General features: G+C 35.0%; 1 protein-coding gene across 1 annotated transcript in view; it reads left to right on the top strand.

Moving 5' to 3' along the window:
• The window catches only part of LOC148940807 (uncharacterized), a 39,084-nt gene extending 18,142 nt beyond the window's left edge, over window positions 1-20,942 (top strand). Inside the window, exons 2-6 of the mRNA XM_089104800.1 lie at window positions 10,382-10,589; window positions 12,937-13,104; window positions 14,730-14,905; window positions 17,330-17,512; window positions 20,435-20,942. Coding sequence (XP_088960926.1) covers window positions 10,382-10,589; window positions 12,937-13,104; window positions 14,730-14,905; window positions 17,330-17,512; window positions 20,435-20,910 — 1,211 coding nt within the window. The 3' untranslated portion in view covers window positions 20,911-20,942. The remainder of the gene's footprint in view (window positions 1-10,381; window positions 10,590-12,936; window positions 13,105-14,729; window positions 14,906-17,329; window positions 17,513-20,434) is intronic.
• Window positions 20,943-21,402: the final 460 nt, after the last annotated feature.

Below are 21,402 nucleotides of genomic sequence, written 5' to 3'. Positions count from 1 at the left end.
ATTTGATCTTCAGACTATTTTGAACGAAATATTTATTTTTATTTTGATCGGATGTATTTGGGGGGGGGGTGTCAGTCAAAAGGGAAAGGCTGATTGTCCCGTGATTATCTTTGATTCTTCGAAATTGAACTTGAACTTTCAATTTCCAATCGAATGAGCTTCTTTCATAGTTTTTACAATCATCCCGTCTATAAAAACCTTTAATTTTAACAATTGGTAACTTGCAATAACATACAGATTGCTGATACAGGTGTATCAGCAATTTTTTTTTTTTTTTGGAACAGCTTAGTGCATGAAGATTAAACTTATGGGGCATATACCTGCTACTCCTGCTATTAATAATGCTACTACTACTACTAATTCAACACTATTATTACTTCTACTGCTTCTACTACGACCTCTGCTACTATTAAACTAGCACTATTAAGGCTACGCATATCAAGTTGAAAATTTGACAGAATGAGGTATTTGGAGTGGAACTTGAACTAAATCAAAAGATACTATGTGCATGCAGATTTTCAAAATGGCATATCTCAAAAAGGGATTTGTGTATTAAGTTGGAACTCCCAGAGAGTGCTTAAAGGGAAAGTCAATTCACCAAAAGGAAATATGTGAACGCTCAGGCCTGGATTTACCACTAGGTCCCTAGGCCCGGACCTAGAAGCCCATAATGCTAGCGGGAGCAATAAATTATCACTGAGTAATTTTTCCCTGACAAAAACCGGATTGATGGGATTTATCGTCGCCAGGTGCACTCTGCCGCCACGCTGCCTATTCACAGAAAAGTGACTTTAAAACAACACAGGAATTCCATGGTCACTTATAAACTGTCAGATGTCTCCCAAGAATGGTAGCTGAGATTTCGGTATTCCCCTCTCTATCATCACTTTTTGCTCATCAGTTGTGTTCTGTTAGCACACAGTTACATGGTTACATGGTTGCACATAGTTACAGTTATATGGGGGTTCAGTTACACGGGGGTTTAGTTAAATGGGGCTGAGTTGCACGGGGGTTGAGTTGCACGAGGGTTCAGTTAAAGGGGGTTCAGTTGCACAAAGGCTCAGTAGCATGAGGGTTCAGTTGCACGGGGGTTCGGTTATACGGGGTTCAGTTGCACGGGGATTCAGTTACATGGGGGTTCAATTACACGGGGGTTTAGTGAAAGGGGGCTGAGTTGCACGAGGGTTCTGTTAAAGGGGGTTGAGATGCATCAGGGTTCAGTAGCACGAGGGTTCAGTTGCAAGGGGGTTCAGTTGCACGGGGGTTTGGTTATACGAGGGTTCAGTTGCACGGGGGTTCAGTTGCAAGGGGGTTCGGTTATACAGGGGTTCAGTTGTACTGGGGTTCAGTTGCTTGGGATTCAGTTACACGGGGATTCGGTTACAATGGAACCGAAAATTCGGATGTGGAGATAAGGGCTTTGATTTTTCGTCGTTTGAAGCAACCCCTATCTCGGCCTTGTTGTTCGTGTTTATATTCATTAGCGGACATATTAAAAAAAAAGTGAAAACTGAATCGAAGTAAATCTAAGATTAATGGGATTGAGAAAAATACGCTCGCCCTTCCGCCCCATAGAAATGTGATATTAAGATTATGTATTAAAAACAACTTATGACAAATCTTAGAAAAAAAGTTATTATGGAAATGTCATTTAGGTAACAAAAACATTGCCGCATGAAATATGGAAAAGAATTATCTGGTATGTAAAACAAGTTAAAAACAACGAGAATTTTGTCACCATTCCATATACGCGTGTTTAACTTTTATCATAGTTTTTACCACTTGTTTCCGAAAATTACACCATAAGCACAATCACATACCCTGGATTTCTTGAGTACCTTGGGTACAAAGAAGAGATAAAAAAAATCTCTGAAAACCACATTAGAGATAAGAATGTATTACAATTTCAAAGCTAAGAAACGCGAAAAATACTAAGACTTGGAATAAGTGAAGTTGAAGAGGTGATGCTGGGTAACGAGGAGACAAGGGCGGATCCAGGACTTGTTTTATGGGAAAAGGGCGCAAAATAGGTTGATCCAATAAACGTGCTTTAGAAGTCAGTTGAATTAACGCAAGCCTGCATGAACTAAGTCAAGGACACTACTTAAGGCGATGTTTGGGGGGCCGTCCCCCTTGCCCCCTTCCTGGATCCGCCATTGCGAGGAGAATGATTTAGTATTTTTAGTAAATACAGTGAATTTTAATTGAATTAAAATTCATTTAAAGCTATTTTTAAGTGAAGATGTTAAAAGTAGAATAGCCAAGCCCCAGGATAATTTTTTCACAGTTGAAAAAAAAGTTTGAAAGAACAGAACGATCATTCTGCGAATCAAGATTGGAACATTGGAAGCTACAGTGATGACAGGGTCAAGTATGGTTCTGAAGGGCGGGTGCTCCGAAAGACGGAGGAGGATTTGTTTGATATTTTTCAGTTAAATTGTCTGCGGACTGCCTTGGGTACCAGTCTGACTACCTTATTTCAGACAATAAGCTGAACAAAAAATATGGTTCGATCTTCCTTCCCAGGGCTATAGTGAGAGAAAGGTTGGAATGGCTTGGACACGTTCTGCGTATGAAGGCTGGCGTATAGCCAAAAATTGTCCTTGTAGAGCAATTACAGACGTTACACCAAAAAACACCTTGTCAGCCTTATCGCCTCATGAAATCAAAATCAATGGTTATTAACTCTTTTCAAACCTAAATTCCTCACTTTGCCACAGATGAGTATGCTTAATGCTAATATGTAAGAGATAAGGTTAGTCCCATTCTTCCTAACTCTCTGACTATTGGGGGAATTGAGCATGTTTGGATAAAAATACATAACCAAACATCATCAATTGTAGTGGGTGTTGTATATAGAATCCCAAGTGTTCCCGGTGTTTTGGACTCCGAGTCTAAGATAAAAATACATAACCAAACCGATTTTGGTGGTATTTTTTTTTTTTTTTTTTTTTTTTTTTTAGAAAAAAGAGGGCACATCATTACTACCCCTGCAAAAAAGTGATTTTCCTAGCTCATGCCAAAAGATTACAAGTTTCTTGTGTAGGGTTTTTACCATGGTGACTTCAATGGCATTCTTTCCGTTTCTACCTTACCATATGTTTTAGAGGTTTTAGGCTATTTTTCAACTTTCGTATAAATTGATTTTCAAATAACATTTTACTATTAACACTAATCGAGGTAATAGCTATCATTCCTGAATCATCTACAAATGGCAATTTTTTTTTATCACCAGCCAGTTTTTTTCTTAAACGCGTTTTTAAATTTCTGGTTACTTTGGGCCAGGGTTCATAGTGCAGTATGGGCACTATGAAACATAGTGCAGTATGGTTCGTATGGGTAGTAGACTAATCCTAGCCGTAAGCTCTTGACCTACTTTTCGCATTTATATTGCAACACTTGACAGGACGGAAAAAAAGAGTTTGGTTCGTTGAAAAAATGCGGCATCATCACGGTTTTTTAGTGTCAAATCGTATCATTCTCTAAAACACCCAGATGATGTCATGATAATTGTTTGGATGGTATTTAGCAGATGATATATAATTATCTATTTATCTGCTTCACAAGCAGCGTATCCTAAATTATCTGTTGTAGCAATTGCCAAGCTTTCTCAAGGACATACGCAGGATTTTATTTGGAATTAGGGCGGGAAGAGCCCTTAAAAATCAAAAAAAATGGATATGCTATATGGAAAATTTAAAAATATTGTTGAAATCGGCACGGGCCCAAGATTATTTTGCGCACGTCTTGATTCACTAGTCCCTCTGAGAATCAAACATCTTGTTTGATGCTGCAACGCCAGTGACATCAATTCATAGAAATTTAGGGGGGGGGAGAAAATGTATTTATCAAAATCTAGGAGGGAGCAAATTTTATAATTTCACTTTTTTGTCAATGAAAATACAAACAAGGTCATTTTTAAATTGGAATACAAAAAAAAGACATTTCTCAAAATCCAGGGAGGGACAAAAAGGTTTTGGGGGTTGTGCAAATATCCCCCCCCTGCCTCTCTAATTGACACTGCTGTGTAACACTTTTAATGTTACATCTTATGCCTGGAAATCTTAATGCCTGGATAAGTGTAATTTTAGCTAAAAAAGGGAAAAAAAGGACAGAATCATTGCCGGGAATGCAGCGTCTTGCCACCAAAGCAACGAAAGCACTAGTTTTCTAGTCAAATTCCCAATCCTCCGCAGGTGGACTCCCTTGATACCAGGTATGTAAGTGGGGTGGGCTTCCCACTCGTGCCCTTTCCCAAATGTCGAATGTTCAATCTTTTTTAATTTTCCAAATATTTTTTATATAATTTGCCTATTTCTGTTGAGTTTATCCCTGCCTAGCATTTCCCCCCCCCCAAAAAAAGTGCGTACAAATTTGCCAAAAGTAGCCATTTAAATGTTCTAGATATTTGCTTCAGGAAGAAAGAATCTTGTCACAGAGATTTTTAGACCCATTTCTTATAAAATATTCTGAAATATTTTCATCGTTAATCTTGACTTGATCACATGCAAAGCTTATCTATCATCTCCTCGTCTTTTGAAAGTGACTTTTAACTAGTAAGTCCCCAGAAGATGTTGCGGAAGAAGAAATCGCGCAGTCGAAGCTTAACTCGAACAGTTTGTTATAATCGTAAAAATCGCTACTTCTGAGCAAATCATGATTATTGTAAATTTTTGGCTCAAGTTTCTTTTTCTTCTTGCGATATTTTGACGACTTCAATGGACTGTTTTAATAGATAAAAGTAGCCGAAAAGAGGAGAGAATATACAGTAAAAAAGTTCTATTCTTTTCCATAACGGCTTGAAATATGTAGCCTTCAGATCCAAGTTGAGGATTAAAAAAAAAACATAAAATGCCTCTAAACAGTAAAAAAAGGCTTGATTGTATAAATTATTTAGGAAGTAATGGAGAAATTACAGGATTTGGGGAGATTCCGCCCTAGGCATTTACACAGAAATTCATCTTAAACTGGGGAGAGGGCATTTCGAACAAGGCTCAAATTTTTTTAGAAAAATTAAATTATGTTGTATATAATTATCAATAAATGAAAAATATAAGAAATTATTGGAGAAATCTGACTATATAGAAGAGGTTTTTTAGTGCCTGTCTCTACTCCCTCCACACCTACTCACGCCTGTCTCTCTTTAAAAAGGCAGTTTCATGCTCAATGCCGTATTCAAGGGAGGAGCTAGGGGATTTAACTCCCCCCTACTCTGAAATGTTTGTTTGACTCGTAAAAACGTAATATAAATGCACAAAAACACATTTTGATGGCGTTTTTAAAGTTTTGTTTTTGTACCCCCCCCCCCATGAAAAAATACCCCCTCCCCCTCCTGAACAAAATCCTGGATGCAGCCCTGCTCTTTCCTTGATTGGTAAAGCTTTATAATTAGGCAACCCTAAATTTATTAGTAGCCCGGATAGGATAAAAAATAGTTGCATAGTCTGATTTATCACACTACATAACGGTGCCTGAGATTCAACTTAAAATAACATTCCTGATCTTTGACATACAAATTGTTCATACGTGAACAGTTTTCTCATTACTGTGGCTTATAATACTAATGAACCAAACAATTATGCTAGTCTGCCAAGATCTTTTTTTCTTTCTTTGACTTCTACAATTACAATTGAAGTTCCTCGCACAGTATTCTCTAATCTGCGACAGAGGTGTCTTAAGATGAACGTATGCTGAATAAGGAACAAATTTCCCGAGGGGCTGCCCGCTTTCCACCACATGGTGTATATCTTGGAACGTTGCTTGTGCCACACAGTTCTGCCACGCTTGTCATAATTTCCGCCACGCTTGACACGCACCTTTCTTAAAGTGGTTACCCCTTCGAAATTTCCCATGAGACAAATACTTAGCTCTAAACAGGCATACTCCGGTAAGTTTTACTGTTTTAAGTTTTACTGTTGCGGCGAAGCCACGTCTGTCAGAATTTGCGTAATACACCTGAGCTTGATGCTTTTAAAGAAATCTACAGGATTATTACTCAGGGAATACGCTGGAATCTTGCTCAAGGACAGTAATCGAGTTTGAATAAGGAAACCTAAAAGAAAACGGGAATTCACTATAAAATGGGTCATGGAACTTTCCCAGAATTCGGCTCAGACGCTACACCGGGAATTGAGTTACTGAATGTATCAGGATTTGGATAAAGTAATCTAGCGAATTATGGATTTTTCTAGGAACTGTCCAGAATTTGGAATTTCCAGAATTTAGAAAATCTGGAACAGTCCAGAATTTTCCTATGAGGTGTACCAGAACTTAATTCTGGGATGGGATGTTGCTCAGGAAATATATTGGAGTGCTGCTTAGGGAACCGGATAAAATTTGAATCAGAGATCTTATGGAACTTGACCCGAAGGGTGTACTTTGTTATGGCTCAGAGAGTTCACCAACGTTTTGTAGCTTATCGAAAAATTACAGAATCACAATATAGTGGGAATTTGTAGCAAGTCTCTAGATTGATTTATGTAAACAGATAAATCAGCATGAACGTTTATTTGTTGATTTCAGTGATCTCCTAAATTTCTATAACTGTTGAGCTATTTTCAATTTCGAGTCCAGTTTTGATTTGGATTTGAACGGCCACTTTTTGACAAAATTAACGCTCTTACTATTGGACACAGTGTTCTCATTTCTACTGATTTTTCGAGAGATCTATCGAAATATCAGTCAAGGTTTCGTCAAATTGGGAGAGGGGGAGAAATTGAGAAATTTCCCCCTTCCAATTTCAAAGAAACTTTTTTGAAGTTTTCATTGGGAATGTCTTTTTTCTTGTGTTTTCATAGAGAAAAATGAAAAGCAAAGACAACCCTCCCCCTGTAGGTTTAAAAAAATAATTTTTGCTACCCCCACATGTTCGTGATTTGACAACACTCCAATTCGTCTCCTGAAAAAAGTAACATACCGAAACTGTTGTCAGAAGAAAGTCGAAAGGTGGTTCTTAGGCTAAGAGCCATCTAACGAAAATCGCCGAGATTTTACGGATTGTTTGAAAAGAAAAGTGAAAACAATAGTTGCACTCTCCAAGTGGAAAAATTAGCTGTGGTTTTGGCGGTCAGAATAAAGGACTTGACAAAATATGAAGCCGGAAAATCTTGCCAGGAGAGAAGGGATATTTCCAATAAAATCATGTGATGGTAATAGACTACGCTTTAAATCAAATTTTTTAAGCTACATACTATCTTTGCTACCTTAGCACAAGGAGAGATAATTTTAGGAAGATAACATTAGTTAAGACTATCTGACGTTCATCTGCGGCTGACCAGTGTTTTGAAAGTTTTCTCTTTTAGCTTGTGAAACCGACCTAATCGGTATACTTGAAACGGAATGTGTTAACTAAAAACATGACGAACCACTGTGTTATGTGGGTTTTAAGCACAGTTTAGAGTCAGTAAGCTTATCGCAGATCATTTCTGGTCATCGTGAACAAAAAGCTCCTCCCACCTCATTCTGCCTTAGCTTGTTTAGCCTGTTTCTTTCCACTCGCACCCCTGTCCGGGTTTTTATAATGGGAGAGATAGAGAATGATCATACTGCTATATTCTGTCTACTGTGGTTTTAAGTGACACACTTTATTACTTGTCTCCCGCCCTTGAATAGTGAAGCCCTCTGGAATGAGTTCTCGTCCACACGCCTAACTTTAAATTATTCTGTGGGCTTATTAATTTTAATAGCTGGTCACGATATTCAAAAAGGGGATATAGGTCTTATTAACTCAGTTGCGACAATTCAAGACGTGCTTAGTTAAGGGGAATTTTTCTTAGCATAATATTAGACGATTTGTTTAAGAAATGTTAAGCAATATTAGGTGTTAGACGATATGAGACTTGTTAGTTGATGGTTTATCAAATAAAATAGAGTCAGAGACTGAGGAAAGTGGTGCCATAGAAGGATTTAACTTGATACACAAATTTCGAAAGGATGTTAACCGGATTAATTTTATATAATCACAGGAAAAAAATAACTCAAACATTGTAAGCCTTCTGAGACCTACAAGGAAGAAAGGAAAACCCTTCTCCATCAATTCAATTCCCTCAGCTTGATAGAATAAAAAAATAATAACTTTTTCACTGTAATAATAGATATTTGTTGAACAAGACTTGTGCTTTATGTCGTTAAAACGTGGTAACGACAATTTTTGCGTCGAAAAATTGTATCTTCTAAATATTTCTTGAAGTAGAATAAGCCTAAATGATTTACTGTAAAAAAAAACTTCGATGTACTTAATTGCATCCCTTTAAATGCATAGAGAACCAGTGTGTTGAACCTAACGCCGAGAAATATATTCTGACAGGGTTATCTTTAGTTTTAGCCTGCCCAGGCAAACTCTCGGCTCGTTCCCCCCCCCCACAAATAAAACTGTATGAATATGAGATACAGGATAATGGATTGATGTAATCAATTCAATCTGATTAATTTAGGGGCCCAGGAGCAAATTCAGTTAGAAAAAAAATAACTATAAAAATTGTTTGAATTACCACAACATAATTCTGTAATGAAGCGAAAAATTTGGCAGCATTTATTTGTTGACGTAATTTTTATAATTACACACAGAACAGATACATATGCCGTAATTATATTCGGTGGGAGGAGAAGGGTTAAGTGCACCAAAACTGTTGAATACAGGCAAATTACAACAGTATGAGAGAAAAATAAAAAAGGCCAACGTAAAAATTATGTAAAAGTTATGAGATTCTGCTCTGGCAGGTCTGGGTCCCAAACGCTCTCTCTGAATCTGCTCCTAATATAGAGCAGCAATTTGCAGTTCTTTAGCTTTTGTACTGCACGGTTAATTTAGATTGAAATTCACGGATTTTCACAATTATTTACTTCAATGAATGTTCCAAAATGTTTACAAGAAAGATTACGAAGTAATTTTTTTTTTATTTCGACATAAGTTGGTTCACGCAAATCCGAGAGTTATGCAGCCAACAGAGGATATACTTAAAACGGTTTTCGCAAATTTTACGAGAAGGTTTTTAATTACATTATTTATTATCTGCAATAGTTGCACTATCCTCAAACCAATAAGTGTCTTCTTTAGAATAAGAAACCAAAAATTCTACCCTGAATTCGACGGAGCAATTTCAACCAGCAGGCTCGAATAGTCCAACCGAGTTCGGTTGAAGTCAATGAAGCTTCACATTTATGATGACAATCAACATTTCCCTGACTTTTTTTTCGGAACTTCAATTTTTTAGTAAGGCAGATATGTATTTTTTTTTTTTCAAATTTCTTATAAACCGTAGTTTCATGATTAAAAAGCACAGTTCCTTAACAAAAAACCAACAAAGAGAAAAATCTCTAAAGAAAAAACAAACAAACGAGACTGTGGCCAGTGGAGAGAAAAGGAAAACAACAGAAACAAAACAACGCGGATATTTTGCCTGTATACAAACAAGGCGTCTTCAGCACGAAAGAAAAAAAAACACAAAAAAAAAAACAAGATAAAACTAAAAACCAATAAAACAACCACCAAAAAAAAAAAACAAAAATGTACCATCGGCGCAAACTAAGCCACGTAGGGAAAAGATGCTAAAATAGAGTTACTTCAGTGAGGACACCAGAGTAACTGAGGAAAAATAAAAAAAACTGTAAATTACTTTAATTATTCAGTTGCGAAATAATCCTTTTGTTAGCTATTACTGAAGCAAATCGTTTTGGTCTAACAGACCAAAATTTATGATAACCTTCTAAAGAATGAATCAATTGTCAATAAGGGAGTAAAGATTTTAAATAATCACCAGGGGACTATTTTAACTGCTAGACCAAAAGGATTTACTTCAGTAATAGCTAACAAAAGGATTATTTTGCAACTGAATAATTAATGTAATTTACAGTTTTTTTTTTCCTCAGTTACTCTGGTGTCCTCACTGAAGTAACTCTATATTAGCATCTTTTCCCTACGTGGATCAGTTTGCGCCGATTGTACTTTTTTGTTGTTTTTTTGGTGGTGGTTTTATTGGTTTTTAGTTTTATCTTGTTTTTTTTTTTTTTTTGTCTTTCGTGCTGAAGACGCCTTGTTTTTATACAGGCGAAATATTCGCGTTGTTTTGTTTGTGTTGTTTTACTTTTATATACACTGGCCACAGTCTCGTTTGTTTTTTTTTTTAGAGATTTTTCTCTTTGTTGGTTTTTTGTCATGGCTGGCCGGTTCGGCTTAAGATCTTACAGTTCCTTAACATTTACATATATAAATATATGTATATATACATATAAATATATATATATATATATATATATATATATATATATATATATATATATATATATATATATATATATATATATATATATATATATATATATATATATATATATATATATATATATATATATATATATATATATATATATATATATAATTTAGCACCAACTGAACCAAATGTCAGCGAAATTGTCGAAGATTCAACAAACTTTGTGATCGATACTGTTGACGTGTCTCTTGACAGAGATACAACAGGGGTACCATTTGATCCATTTCAAGAAAACCTAGATGGCATTAGTGAACCAAGATCCATTGGAGATACGAATAATGGAAAAGACTTCCCAGAAAAAAATGCGTTTCTTCCTCAAAGGTTTGTGTCACTTTCTTATTTTGGTAAGCATTAGGAATCATTCTCATATCTAAGACAAGAAGGCTTGTGTCCTTCTAAAAATCTAAAAGTGCAAAAAACATCGGGGTTCTACGGAGGTACTTTTTGGCAAAAATCCAAATATTAAAGAGAAAAAATTGGGCTTACACAAAGTGAAACCCCACAACTACCGATACTGAATAATCAAACGGAGTAACAACAAAGAAATATGAAGAGCAAATATACGAAAAAAAAATGTGTATCTTCATGTATTATGTGGACATCAGTCCAGGCCTCCAAACTAAAAGTTTGCCTTTACTCGAGATGCAGGAAGAGAGTCTGCTATTTTTTTCTTCTTCTTCTTATTTTTGTTGTCTTTTATTTGTGTGTTGTTGATGATGTGATTTAATCAATTAATTGAGCCACTGGGCAAGGTCATATGAGCTTCTAGTTGTGGTAATTATATTTAATTAGGTTGTTTTTAGTAAATCGATGAAAATAAAAGGAATGGGTCTATCTAATTAATGGGAATAAGTGGACGAAGCCCTGATAAGACGAAACTACCTGTGCCGATAAGAAAAAAAGAGAAAAACAACTCACTATTTCCCAGTAGCTCCAAAAAAATTCCCATGTGAGCCCCTTAATTTTTGCTGTTTTGAGGAAATCAAAACAGCAAAAATGCACAATTTAAAAAACTCGAAGTCTCACGATCCAAGATAAACCGCTTAATACATTGCAATATATATATATATATATATATATATATATATATATGCTACAAGCCTATGGCTTCCTCCTTTATTGAATGAAATAAATATATTTCCCCAGTCTGAGAAATTTTATTCCAAGTTTATTCCTTAAAAATTAAGGAATAAGCTAAACAGTAAACGTATTTGGGTATTATTTTGTTATGCTTGATTCAAGCGCACACCCAGGCAGAGTTGGTAACTCCAGACTAAACCCTTAAATGCCATATTTTTTTTAGGTTGTTGTCATACTTCATGTTGTTTTAGAAATAACTACTTGTTTTTATGCTTTGATTAATTTCTTCTAGCCCCCTTTCCCATATTTGGCACCCACAAACGAGTAATTTTACCAAAGTAATTACCAGGGTACTTATATGTCTTAAGCATCGATTTTTTTTCTTGTACTTTTTTCCTAATCTAAGCTTGTTTGATCCATCCTAAAAGTTATAGAAAATGGGGTGAAAACTCAGTCTTAAAATATTTTAAAAACTATGCTAGTTTGTTGAAGAAAACTATATAAAACTACATTTTTAAACTATGAAATTATTAGGCCTAGGTTAATAGCAAAGCATACACTAGTTAACATTTATTTGGTACGAATATGAATTGTGCACCCCCTAGAAATAGTGGCTGTTTTTATTTTCGGGATAAGGTAGAACAAGAATAAAAAATGAGTAAAAAAATTAAACCAATAATTTTATTTAGTTCTCGATATTTCATTTAATGTTCCTGGTAAGTAAAGCTATATATTTTCGGCTGTTATTTTTTTTTCTCAGGAACGAACTTGAGTTTACTCTCTTAATAATTTCTTTTACTCTATTTTCTGAATCCTCCAGATTCGTAGTTTTTCTCTTTTTTTCTTTTTTTTTTTTTTTTTGTTTGGTAAAGAATTCAATGAGGTAAAAAATACGGCATTGGACTTTACATTCCCTACCCGTGGTACTGATCTTCGTTTCATGGGCCTTCAACAGTAAGGGCAAGGGGGGGGGCAGACTTCCCATGCTTTCCCACACCCATCCTGTTTACCTTCCCCAGGTTTCTCAAGGTACCAATTTAGAGCTGGGTCAACTCTGGTTGAGCTTACGGCATCACACCACTGACCCCTGTTTAAAACCAAATAATCAACAACACCAGGATTCGAACCCCTGTCCTCACGGGCAAAGGATTTCAAGTCTAGCCTGCTAACTACTCAGCTAGGGTGGGGTTCAAGGGGTTCTTGGGTACATCCTAAGGAAGCTCTGTTTCTTTTTTAGCTTGTCTAAGCTGGTACACACGTTTTGAAAGCCAGATGTTTTATATTTGATGTATATATGTAGCTCAAAAGGGCACTTTTCAAAAATAAAAATTGGTTCTTGAACCTCAGTAAATATGAAAGTAAGGTAAATGTTTACAATGAGTGTAAACTTTAAAACAAGAGTGGTTATATGGGAGAATAAGGGGTTGCAAAAGCCACAAGAAACATACTTTGAATCTATTCTTCTCAATTACGTGTTTACATTATTATTAAGAAGCTGGAGAGAATATTTTATTTTTAAATTGCTTTTTTTTCAGATTGAACATATTCATTCTACTGCCTTTATTTAAAATTATTTTTGATTTGTTAGTTCAGATGGATTCACTCCTATGAAGATTTCGGTTTCCAAAGACAGCTTGTTGACATCATCTGAAGCAGAAAATTCTGAAGAACAGTCTGTAGAAGAAGATGAAGAATTGGCTTATGACTACTACGATTATAAAAGTGGAGGATTACCTCCATCACTGCCAAACTTAGAGTAAGAATTTCGATAGTAGAGCCACTCCGTAAAAAATTCTTTCTCTGTTGGTTTTTAAACAAGCCCTGATATTTTGATTTCCCTTTCTTAACTAATTAAAGTTTGTTGAATACTACTTTTCAAGATACAGAATTTAAATTTGCTCATTTTATAACTAGAATACATATTTCGAGTTCAATTCACCTTCTATTACGCGTTTTGATGCGCTTATTTATGGTAAAGTCTTTAATAGTGGCTTTTAACTAACTCAGAAAGCTTTTGCTCTAGGTTAAAGAACCTTTCAGGGACAGGTCTATGACCTAACTTAGTTCCAGTAAGGTATTTTCAAGTTCTTAACTCTACATCATCCCCACTTATTCGACTTGTAAAATTACTAAAAAAAAATATGTCTATTTACCTGTATTAACTTTGAAGTGGAAAAAACCAACTATTTGAAAATCTCAAGGGAAGCCTATATCCACGATGTTAACTGGGTAAATCCCTGGGAATTCAAGGGATTCTCCTTAAAAATATTATGTTCTTTATATCCAGTCCCAGCAATTTTTAGCTATAAAAATTTATAGCCAAAGTTTCTAAATTTGACTGAACTCTAGTCAATTTCTGAAGTGTTATTCACAAGTATGTTGACTGCGATAATTCAACATGTGCTCCGCTGTAAGACATATTTTTTAAAGAGAGCAGAAAAGACTACAAAAAGTAACTGTTAGTTTTGGTAACTGCAACATTCGCGTCTAACCAAACATCCATGTTTGGAGCTCTTTCAAACAAGTCTGGCTAGAACTTTATTTGGGTCCCAATCCATGAAAAATATCGGACTTGGGTAATAAAGTTGAAGCTTAATGCCAGGCTATAATGGTAGAGGCCGGGATGTAAGTAATTTCAATCAAGTTCTATGTGTGAACTGAACCTGTCTAGACTCGGATGTCTTGCTAAATACATGCTAATATAGCTAGATGCTCGTGTAAATGCTCTTTGAGAAAACCAACTAATGAGTTTTCTAAAAGGGCTGGAGGCTAACAATCTGAAAAATAAGGAGTTTATAATCTCTGTTTTTCTAACGGAAGGCTTAAATTGTCTGCCTAGTGCCGCTTTAAAGGTCTCAGTATATTGGTGGTGCAAAATGGCATCGTTACTATGAATTTTTGTTAGAAGTGGTGTAATTAATTACAAGTGGTTTAATGAAATAGAACACTGCAATAGAGTTAAGATTACGGTAGAATGGAAACAAGTTGGAAAATTTAATCAGTTACTATGGAAAGGCGAAAAAACCTTACAACAGACGAAAAAAGCTAATAAAATGATTTCCTGAGTTTATCCTTAGAAAGTCGCTTATCTAATAATGGTATTCAATAGTTGACTGAGAAAACCAACATTTACATGGTAACTTTTGCGCACATTTTTCATAGTATCTCCTTTTAATATTTCTTTTCCTCTCTGGTGTAAACTTACACAAAATTAATAAAACTAAAGCAATGGATGATTATTTAAATTTAAGTTATAATATACGTAGATCTCAGTAATATAAAATTATATTCCGTGTTATCAGAAAGGGATATTTGCCCTTGGGTAGATAATCCGAAGGGCCATCATTCATCAAATAAGCTTAAAGTTATATTAAATTTCAGAATAATACCATTTGTTGCCGCTGATGCAGTCCAACCTGGTTCTTCTCTTGATGATAATGACGGAAGAGAAACTTCGGATGATCCTGTTCCGCTCTTTTCTACTGCCAAAAGTTTGAGTAAAGATGAACTTCCTAACACAGACGCGGAGAAACGGATTGACACATCTTTTCAAGACGGTAAGCTGGCTTCTTTTTAGGAATTGATTGCAGTAATCCCACTTATATTTGGTGACTATTTGAAATAAACTTGTCCAATTGACTAAGATAAATTTTTTATATTGCAGGATATGATATTATTGCCTAACAAGCAGCTTTTAAAAACAAACTTGTATCCAATGCTCAAAATGACTAACGACAGCAAAATGGGCTTATTAAAACAATTGTCACATCTAAGAAAACAGAATTTATTTTTGTCCATGGGGTAACTCAAGACAAAAGATTCTGTTATCAAAAGTTTATTCAGGATTTGATTCTGAGGGGAGAGGGACAAGTTAAAAAAAACTCAAAATATATAGAAAATGCAGGAAATCACAAGAATCCTTGTAAAAACCTTGTAGAGGGGGGAGGGCATGAACTTCACGATAACTAAATCTTCTTATGAATTCCTCGTGAGGTGTTTTCTAATAAACCAATCCTTTCTTTTAATTTTTTTTATCACTGGTGTAACAAGACTTAGATTTTCTGGAGTGTCCAGAATTTGTTGTGTCCAGAAAATCCAGAGAATGTTCTGGTTGTTTTCTATATTTTTTTTTTCTTTTCCCTTTTTTCTTTTTTTATTTTCCCTTTGGTCTCGTTCCCTGTTGCTTTCTCTCTCTTCTTCTGTTTTTACCTTTAAAATTGAAACCACAGGTTGATTTATTTATTGGTTTACTTTTCTCCTCTTTCTTTTTCTTCTTGATACATTCAGTTAATTTGTTGTTTCTGTTTGTTTTTAATTAATATTAGTTAATGTCCTGCCCTAGCCAAACATATTTTTTTTGTGCTTTCCTGGCAGGAATGTTATATAAGTTATGTATTTTGTTTTTAAATATAGATAATTGAAACTGAAACTTGAGAATAAGTAAATCATTTAAACGAGGAAAGATAGGCTTTGGCTTTTCTAGGAGTCTCATAAGTTTTAATAATCCTTCTCATAATATATATATTACAATTTACTATATGATTTTTCGTCTTTTTTTGTGTTCCTTCGAATGTAGGGCCTTCCTCCTCTTCGCAAAATCAATCTAATACTGAGACTTGAAGATCCTAAATTTCAATTTTCTATATTTTTAGCCTCAATTATGGCGCATAAGCTGAGGGTGACCCCCCTACCCAGCTTCAGCCCTTCTAGATCATTCGAAGTTTTATAGTTTTCCTATAGTTCAAATCTTATAATTTATAAAGCTATCTTTCTTTTTTCTATTCCTATCTATGTAGACCCCTCTTATCCTTACTGGCATAACCCCTTCCACCCAAAAAATTGTACGTTCCTGAATTACCCGCAGTAAACTGAAACTTTTCTTTTATTATTTTTTGTGCGCTTTCTTTTAAAATGAGAATAGATGTATGCCAAATAAATATAATTCTTTTTTACCAGTAACTATCAGCAACCGTATTATATCAGTATCTACGCAACCTTTTTTGGAACCATGTGCATAGTGTTCGTTACCAGACGGGCTCCTCCGATATTTTCCCCATTTTTGGATAGCCTGGGATGCACCTTCCACCTCAAACCTATCAGAATCCCCAGGTAAAATAATTTTTGGAGATATCATTTGTAAGGTAACTTTTTGATTTTATTAAAGAAAAGGTTTGTCCTAAACTTTATATTTTCAATAGCTTTGACAAGATAAAATTTGAATCTGCCTGTAAGAGGTTTCTGGCCACTTCAGTATCTGGAACATTACATAAGGTACTAAATGATATGCTTTACTTTATGGTTAAGTGAGCTGTCCAGATACTTTGCCTCAAAAGTATTTTGATTATTTGCTTTTGTGTCATTAATTTTTAGTCCCATCCCAAAGTATAGTTGCAAAACAATGTCTGTTTTTTTTTCTTTTGGCACTTTATAAAGTGTTATGATTTTTTCCTGACGGTAAAGAAAGCATCATTGTCGTTTTCTCTCATCAAACGAAGCATCATTGCTGGTTAAAATCATCTTTAGAAATCCTCATCGTTTTTTCGACAGAAAGAAGGGATAGTATTATTTTCAATGACAAACGAAAACATTTGTCCCGTGATTTGTCCTGTGAGAGGGACATCAGGTACTTACAATTTGCTTGATGACTGACGTTAGGGTATTGGATGTCGGGATATGTGTGACGCCGTTCATAAGAGATATGCTTTTTGAAAATTAATTAAGGTTCTAAACAAAGGCGCGAAGTCGTGACCTATGTACATTATCACTCAGTCAATTCAATTGGAATCTCCCTGCAGGATCACCCTATATCCTGAAATATTCCCCTGCATCCGAATTGACGCCACTGTCGTCACTAGTGTTATTCTACTATTTATTATTTTATGGTTAGTGTTTACATTTGGCTTTGAATTTCTTTTTTTTTTTTTTAACTTTATTTTTCTGTTGGAGCTGAAATGTAATAATCATTGTAAATATCATTCTAGGAACTTGTGTATGGAATGGAACACGTCATATTGATGGTCAGTCCTTGGATCATAGAAACCCGTGCATTAGCTGTACGTGTCAGCTTGGTGATGTGGTTTGTCAAGAAACTCAGTGCCCACCTACGCCAAAAGCCTGTGTTATAAAGGCCAAGGTCGGTAGCTGCTGTGGTGCTGTTGTTTGTGGTGAGTGATCAAATTGCCTACAAGTGTAGTAAAAAATGCTAAGCTGCTAACTTTGCCCTGTTGTAATAGTTTAGCATAACCTGCATTAGGAAGGAAAAAGAACGCAGGAATAGCGTCCAAAATATAGTTTGAGGCAAAATGCAAGTTTGCAGTTTAAGGGTAAGGAGGGTTCCAAGCCCTTGCGAAATTTTTAAGTTTTCGATTTTTCCTGTAATTTCTCAGAAGTTTCCCTAATACTGCCTTTTTATGTGTGTTGTTTTTGTAATTTTTACATCCCTCTCCTCCCTTTTGCATTCCCATATGTGCTCTTGCAATACAGCATACATTTTTTAGATTTGAAAACTTTTCAGCATCGTCTGCTGACTGAAATTAGAGACCCCTGAAGGTAGGAAGCTTTGAGCATAAGAAGGAGGAGTTTTAAAACAAATTTTGATGGTTGACAAATCAGTTGATTCAGAGTTTTTAGAGAAAGACATTCCTGTTTAACAGCTGTAAAGTGAGTCTCGGATTCTTAATGGCTTCGCATTAAATGCGACGCATTGTAGCAGAAACATTACAATAATAATTTGTGTATCAGGGGACCGAGCTTTACTCTGTGGCTATTGTTCGTTTAATAAGATTGTTCGCAATAAGATAATTGTTCGTTTTTTGGAGTGATAAACGATCTAGATAGGTAACGACTTTGGGCCGTCGTTTAGGAACTTGATTAATTTTGTAAAAACATATTTCTTATGAATGGTGTCATAAATACCCAGACGTTAAACACCCTAACGGTTTTACTTAGAGAGAGAGGAGAAAAAGACTGGGAAAGATTACAGTGAATTATCACAATTTACTACAATCACGCAGCAAAAACTACTCCAACGGAGCCCAAATAAATAATAACAATAAATAAAAACTAATAAAAATAATAAATGAAAAAACCATAGGGAAACTAAAAAAAAATACTCATTAAAAGGTGCCAAACGAGTGGTATTGTCGAGCCAAATTATGAATCACGATTGTTATTCCATATAACATGACCGGCAACTAAATGACTATTTCGAATCTTATCGTTGGAGTAAACGGAGTTCGAGCATTTTGATAGTGACAGAGCTGACAATTCAACTGATTAGGTGCAGATGATAAAATAAATCTCAGAGACGGGGGGGGGGAGGGCTGGTATTATTTTTTTTTAATGATGGAGGGCAGCAGTTCCGCTACAGATTGGGTTTTTTGCCATGGTGCTTCCGCTGGTACAATTTTAGTTTAGAAATGAAGGGTAAGGGAAAAAAAATTTTATCTATGAAATCGTCAAACGAAATTTGACTTAAAGAATTTGAATAAGGGAGAAGCATGCAAAAGACTCTGCCTCTTCATAGTTATAAGTTTTTACATTTTTGTCTAATTCTCGGAAAGCACTTAATAAAATTATAAACTGACAGTGGGTAGTTCATATATATCGATACTAATCTGTTGCTGCTCGGCTTCAACAAAGCCTATAAATTTATAAGAGAAAAAAAATTGTTCCCCAAGAAATCGTTGAACAAAATTTGACTTGAAAGGGAAAAAGGAAATTTGGGAATTTGAAAAAGGAAAAAACACGAAAAAGTCGCTGTCCCTTCATATAGACAATTTTTATATTTTTGTTGAACTGTTTAAGAGCTCAGTAAAATTATACGCTTACAGTGAATAATTAAAAATACCTACACCAACCTGTTGCTTCATCAAAGACTATAAATGTGTAAAGGAGAAAAAAAAACTATTCTTTCAGAAATCATTGAATCAAAGAAATACGACTTAAAGAATTTTGAAAAGGAAAAAATACGAAAAACCCCTTCATATAAACCCCTTCACAAAAAAAATCGAAATTGAAAATTAAAGAAGGTTTAAGCGCTTTCTAACGACATTTCTAACGAAATTAAATATTCTTATTAAAGTCATTAAGAATATTTTCTACCATGTCCCAGTTTAAAGATGTGGAATTATAATTCTTTTTTTTTATCTCCACTACTTTGCTTATGTTCTGTTTAAAAGTAACATCTCTACATATGAAATTACCCAAATGTATAATCAAAAACGAAATTTTCGCTTACCAAGGATAATTTTTTCGGAGTTTTATTCATTCTTTCGTTTTTTCTATTATCTTCAAATTTTTTCTGCTATTTTTTTTCTATCATTTCTTCTATTATCTTCATGTTGTTTTAGTGTCTTTTCTTTCTTTTAATCATTGCTAGATACAATTTTATTAATTGCTAGGTATTTTTTACACGTTTCTCTGGGGATCAACAAGGGTAACATTGGTATGCCACATAGTGATTTTTGCTGTTTGGCATTCCAGTCTTTGCTTGTTTCGCTATAGTTTTCAGTTTCTAATATTTCTTCCCTTTGCAAAATATTTTAAAATTATTTTTCTTCGTAAATTAACCCGAAATATTTGCTGTATATGGAGTTTCTATGGTTTCAAGTAAGTTATTACGTAAATTAGAAATATATTAGTGACTGAGAGTACACATTTTATAGCCCAAAGATTGAATAAAGTATTCTACGTTAAAATAATATATATATTTGATTTGATTCCAATTATACAAACTGGATACGTACGCTGATTCCAAACACAAATGTTCCTGAGGCACTTAAAATGCAAGTTTATCTAGGGAAAACACCAGGGTCATATCGAGGATTTTTTTTTCCGGGGGAGGGGGTTACAAAAGGATCTTTTCTTCAGGTGGAAAGTTACAAAAAAACTTTAATAAACGCATCAAAAATGTTTAGTCCGACGAACATTTCAGGGGAGGGGGGGGGGTGATGGTAAACCTCCTAGCCCTCCCCCTGGATATGGCCTTGGAAAATTCATATGATAATTCAAGTTTACATCCTCGTTTTGTAGTGAAATTTCTTACACTGCATATATATAACGTAAACAGATTCATTTAATTTCAGAGAGCGGTGTTACATACCCAACAGAAGTGCTCAACCGTCCTCCAACTCTACTTCGACCCTTGGGTATTCCCTTGCCAGCATTTGAATCAACAATTCCATCCGATAAAATTGATGTCATCAATCCTTTTCGTGATGTCATTAAATTTCAGCCTGCACCTAATCTAGAAGATGATGAGGAAAGCAAGAAAAATGCATTTTTTGTGTTTTCAAGTACAGTTGCACCGGATGGACCTCTTCTACCTGTGAGGAAAAACTTATCTTCCCCCAAAATCCAGACTAGTAGGAAAAATGTAACGCCCAAACAAAGATTATCTTCAGTGCGAAATGACTTGATTCCAAATGAGTTTAAACTTGGAGGCTGTAACATATATGGGCGCACTTATAAAGTTAACAGAATTATTGATGAGCTTTCTGGTCCATGTACTGTTTGCAGATGTACGGACAATGGTGTACAATGCAATCCAACATCGTGTTAAGTGTATCTGATTAATTAAATACTTGTAAAATACAGATTTTTTATTTAAATATTAACAGAGGATTAAATAGGTAAAAATGTCGGTAAATACGAAATTCCATACACATAAGCCAGTAAGTACAGACAATAATTCTTTAAAATGTGGAGTATATACTGAGAAAATATGAGGAAATATACGATACTGCTACTACTACTAACAACCCACTGCAGTACCAAGCCCCCCCCCCCAGGCCAATAAACGTACTCACACTCCTCCACCCAAATATGTTCAAATATTTACTTTTTACTCAATGGCTTTAATTCACGAAAATTTATGGGGGGGGGGTATAAATTTTCAAAATCTAGGAAAGAGGGAATGTCTTGTTTTTGTTGTGAAAATACCCTTAAAAGGGTATTTTTCAATAAAAATACCATAAAAAAGGTGTTTTCAATATCTACGGGGGAAATATCTAGATGGGTATCCATCCCTTCACAAACTCCGTCCCAGTTGACG

This window comes from Artemia sp. Qi Xiang Cuo, chromosome 19 (genome assembly GCF_049724085.1).
Source record: "Artemia sp. Qi Xiang Cuo chromosome 19, ASM4972408v1, whole genome shotgun sequence".
NCBI classification, from domain to species: Eukaryota; Metazoa; Arthropoda; class Branchiopoda; order Anostraca; family Artemiidae; genus Artemia; species Artemia sp. Qi Xiang Cuo.
The sequence above is the reverse complement of the archived record's forward strand: the minus strand, read 5'-3'. Positions and strand labels throughout refer to the sequence as shown.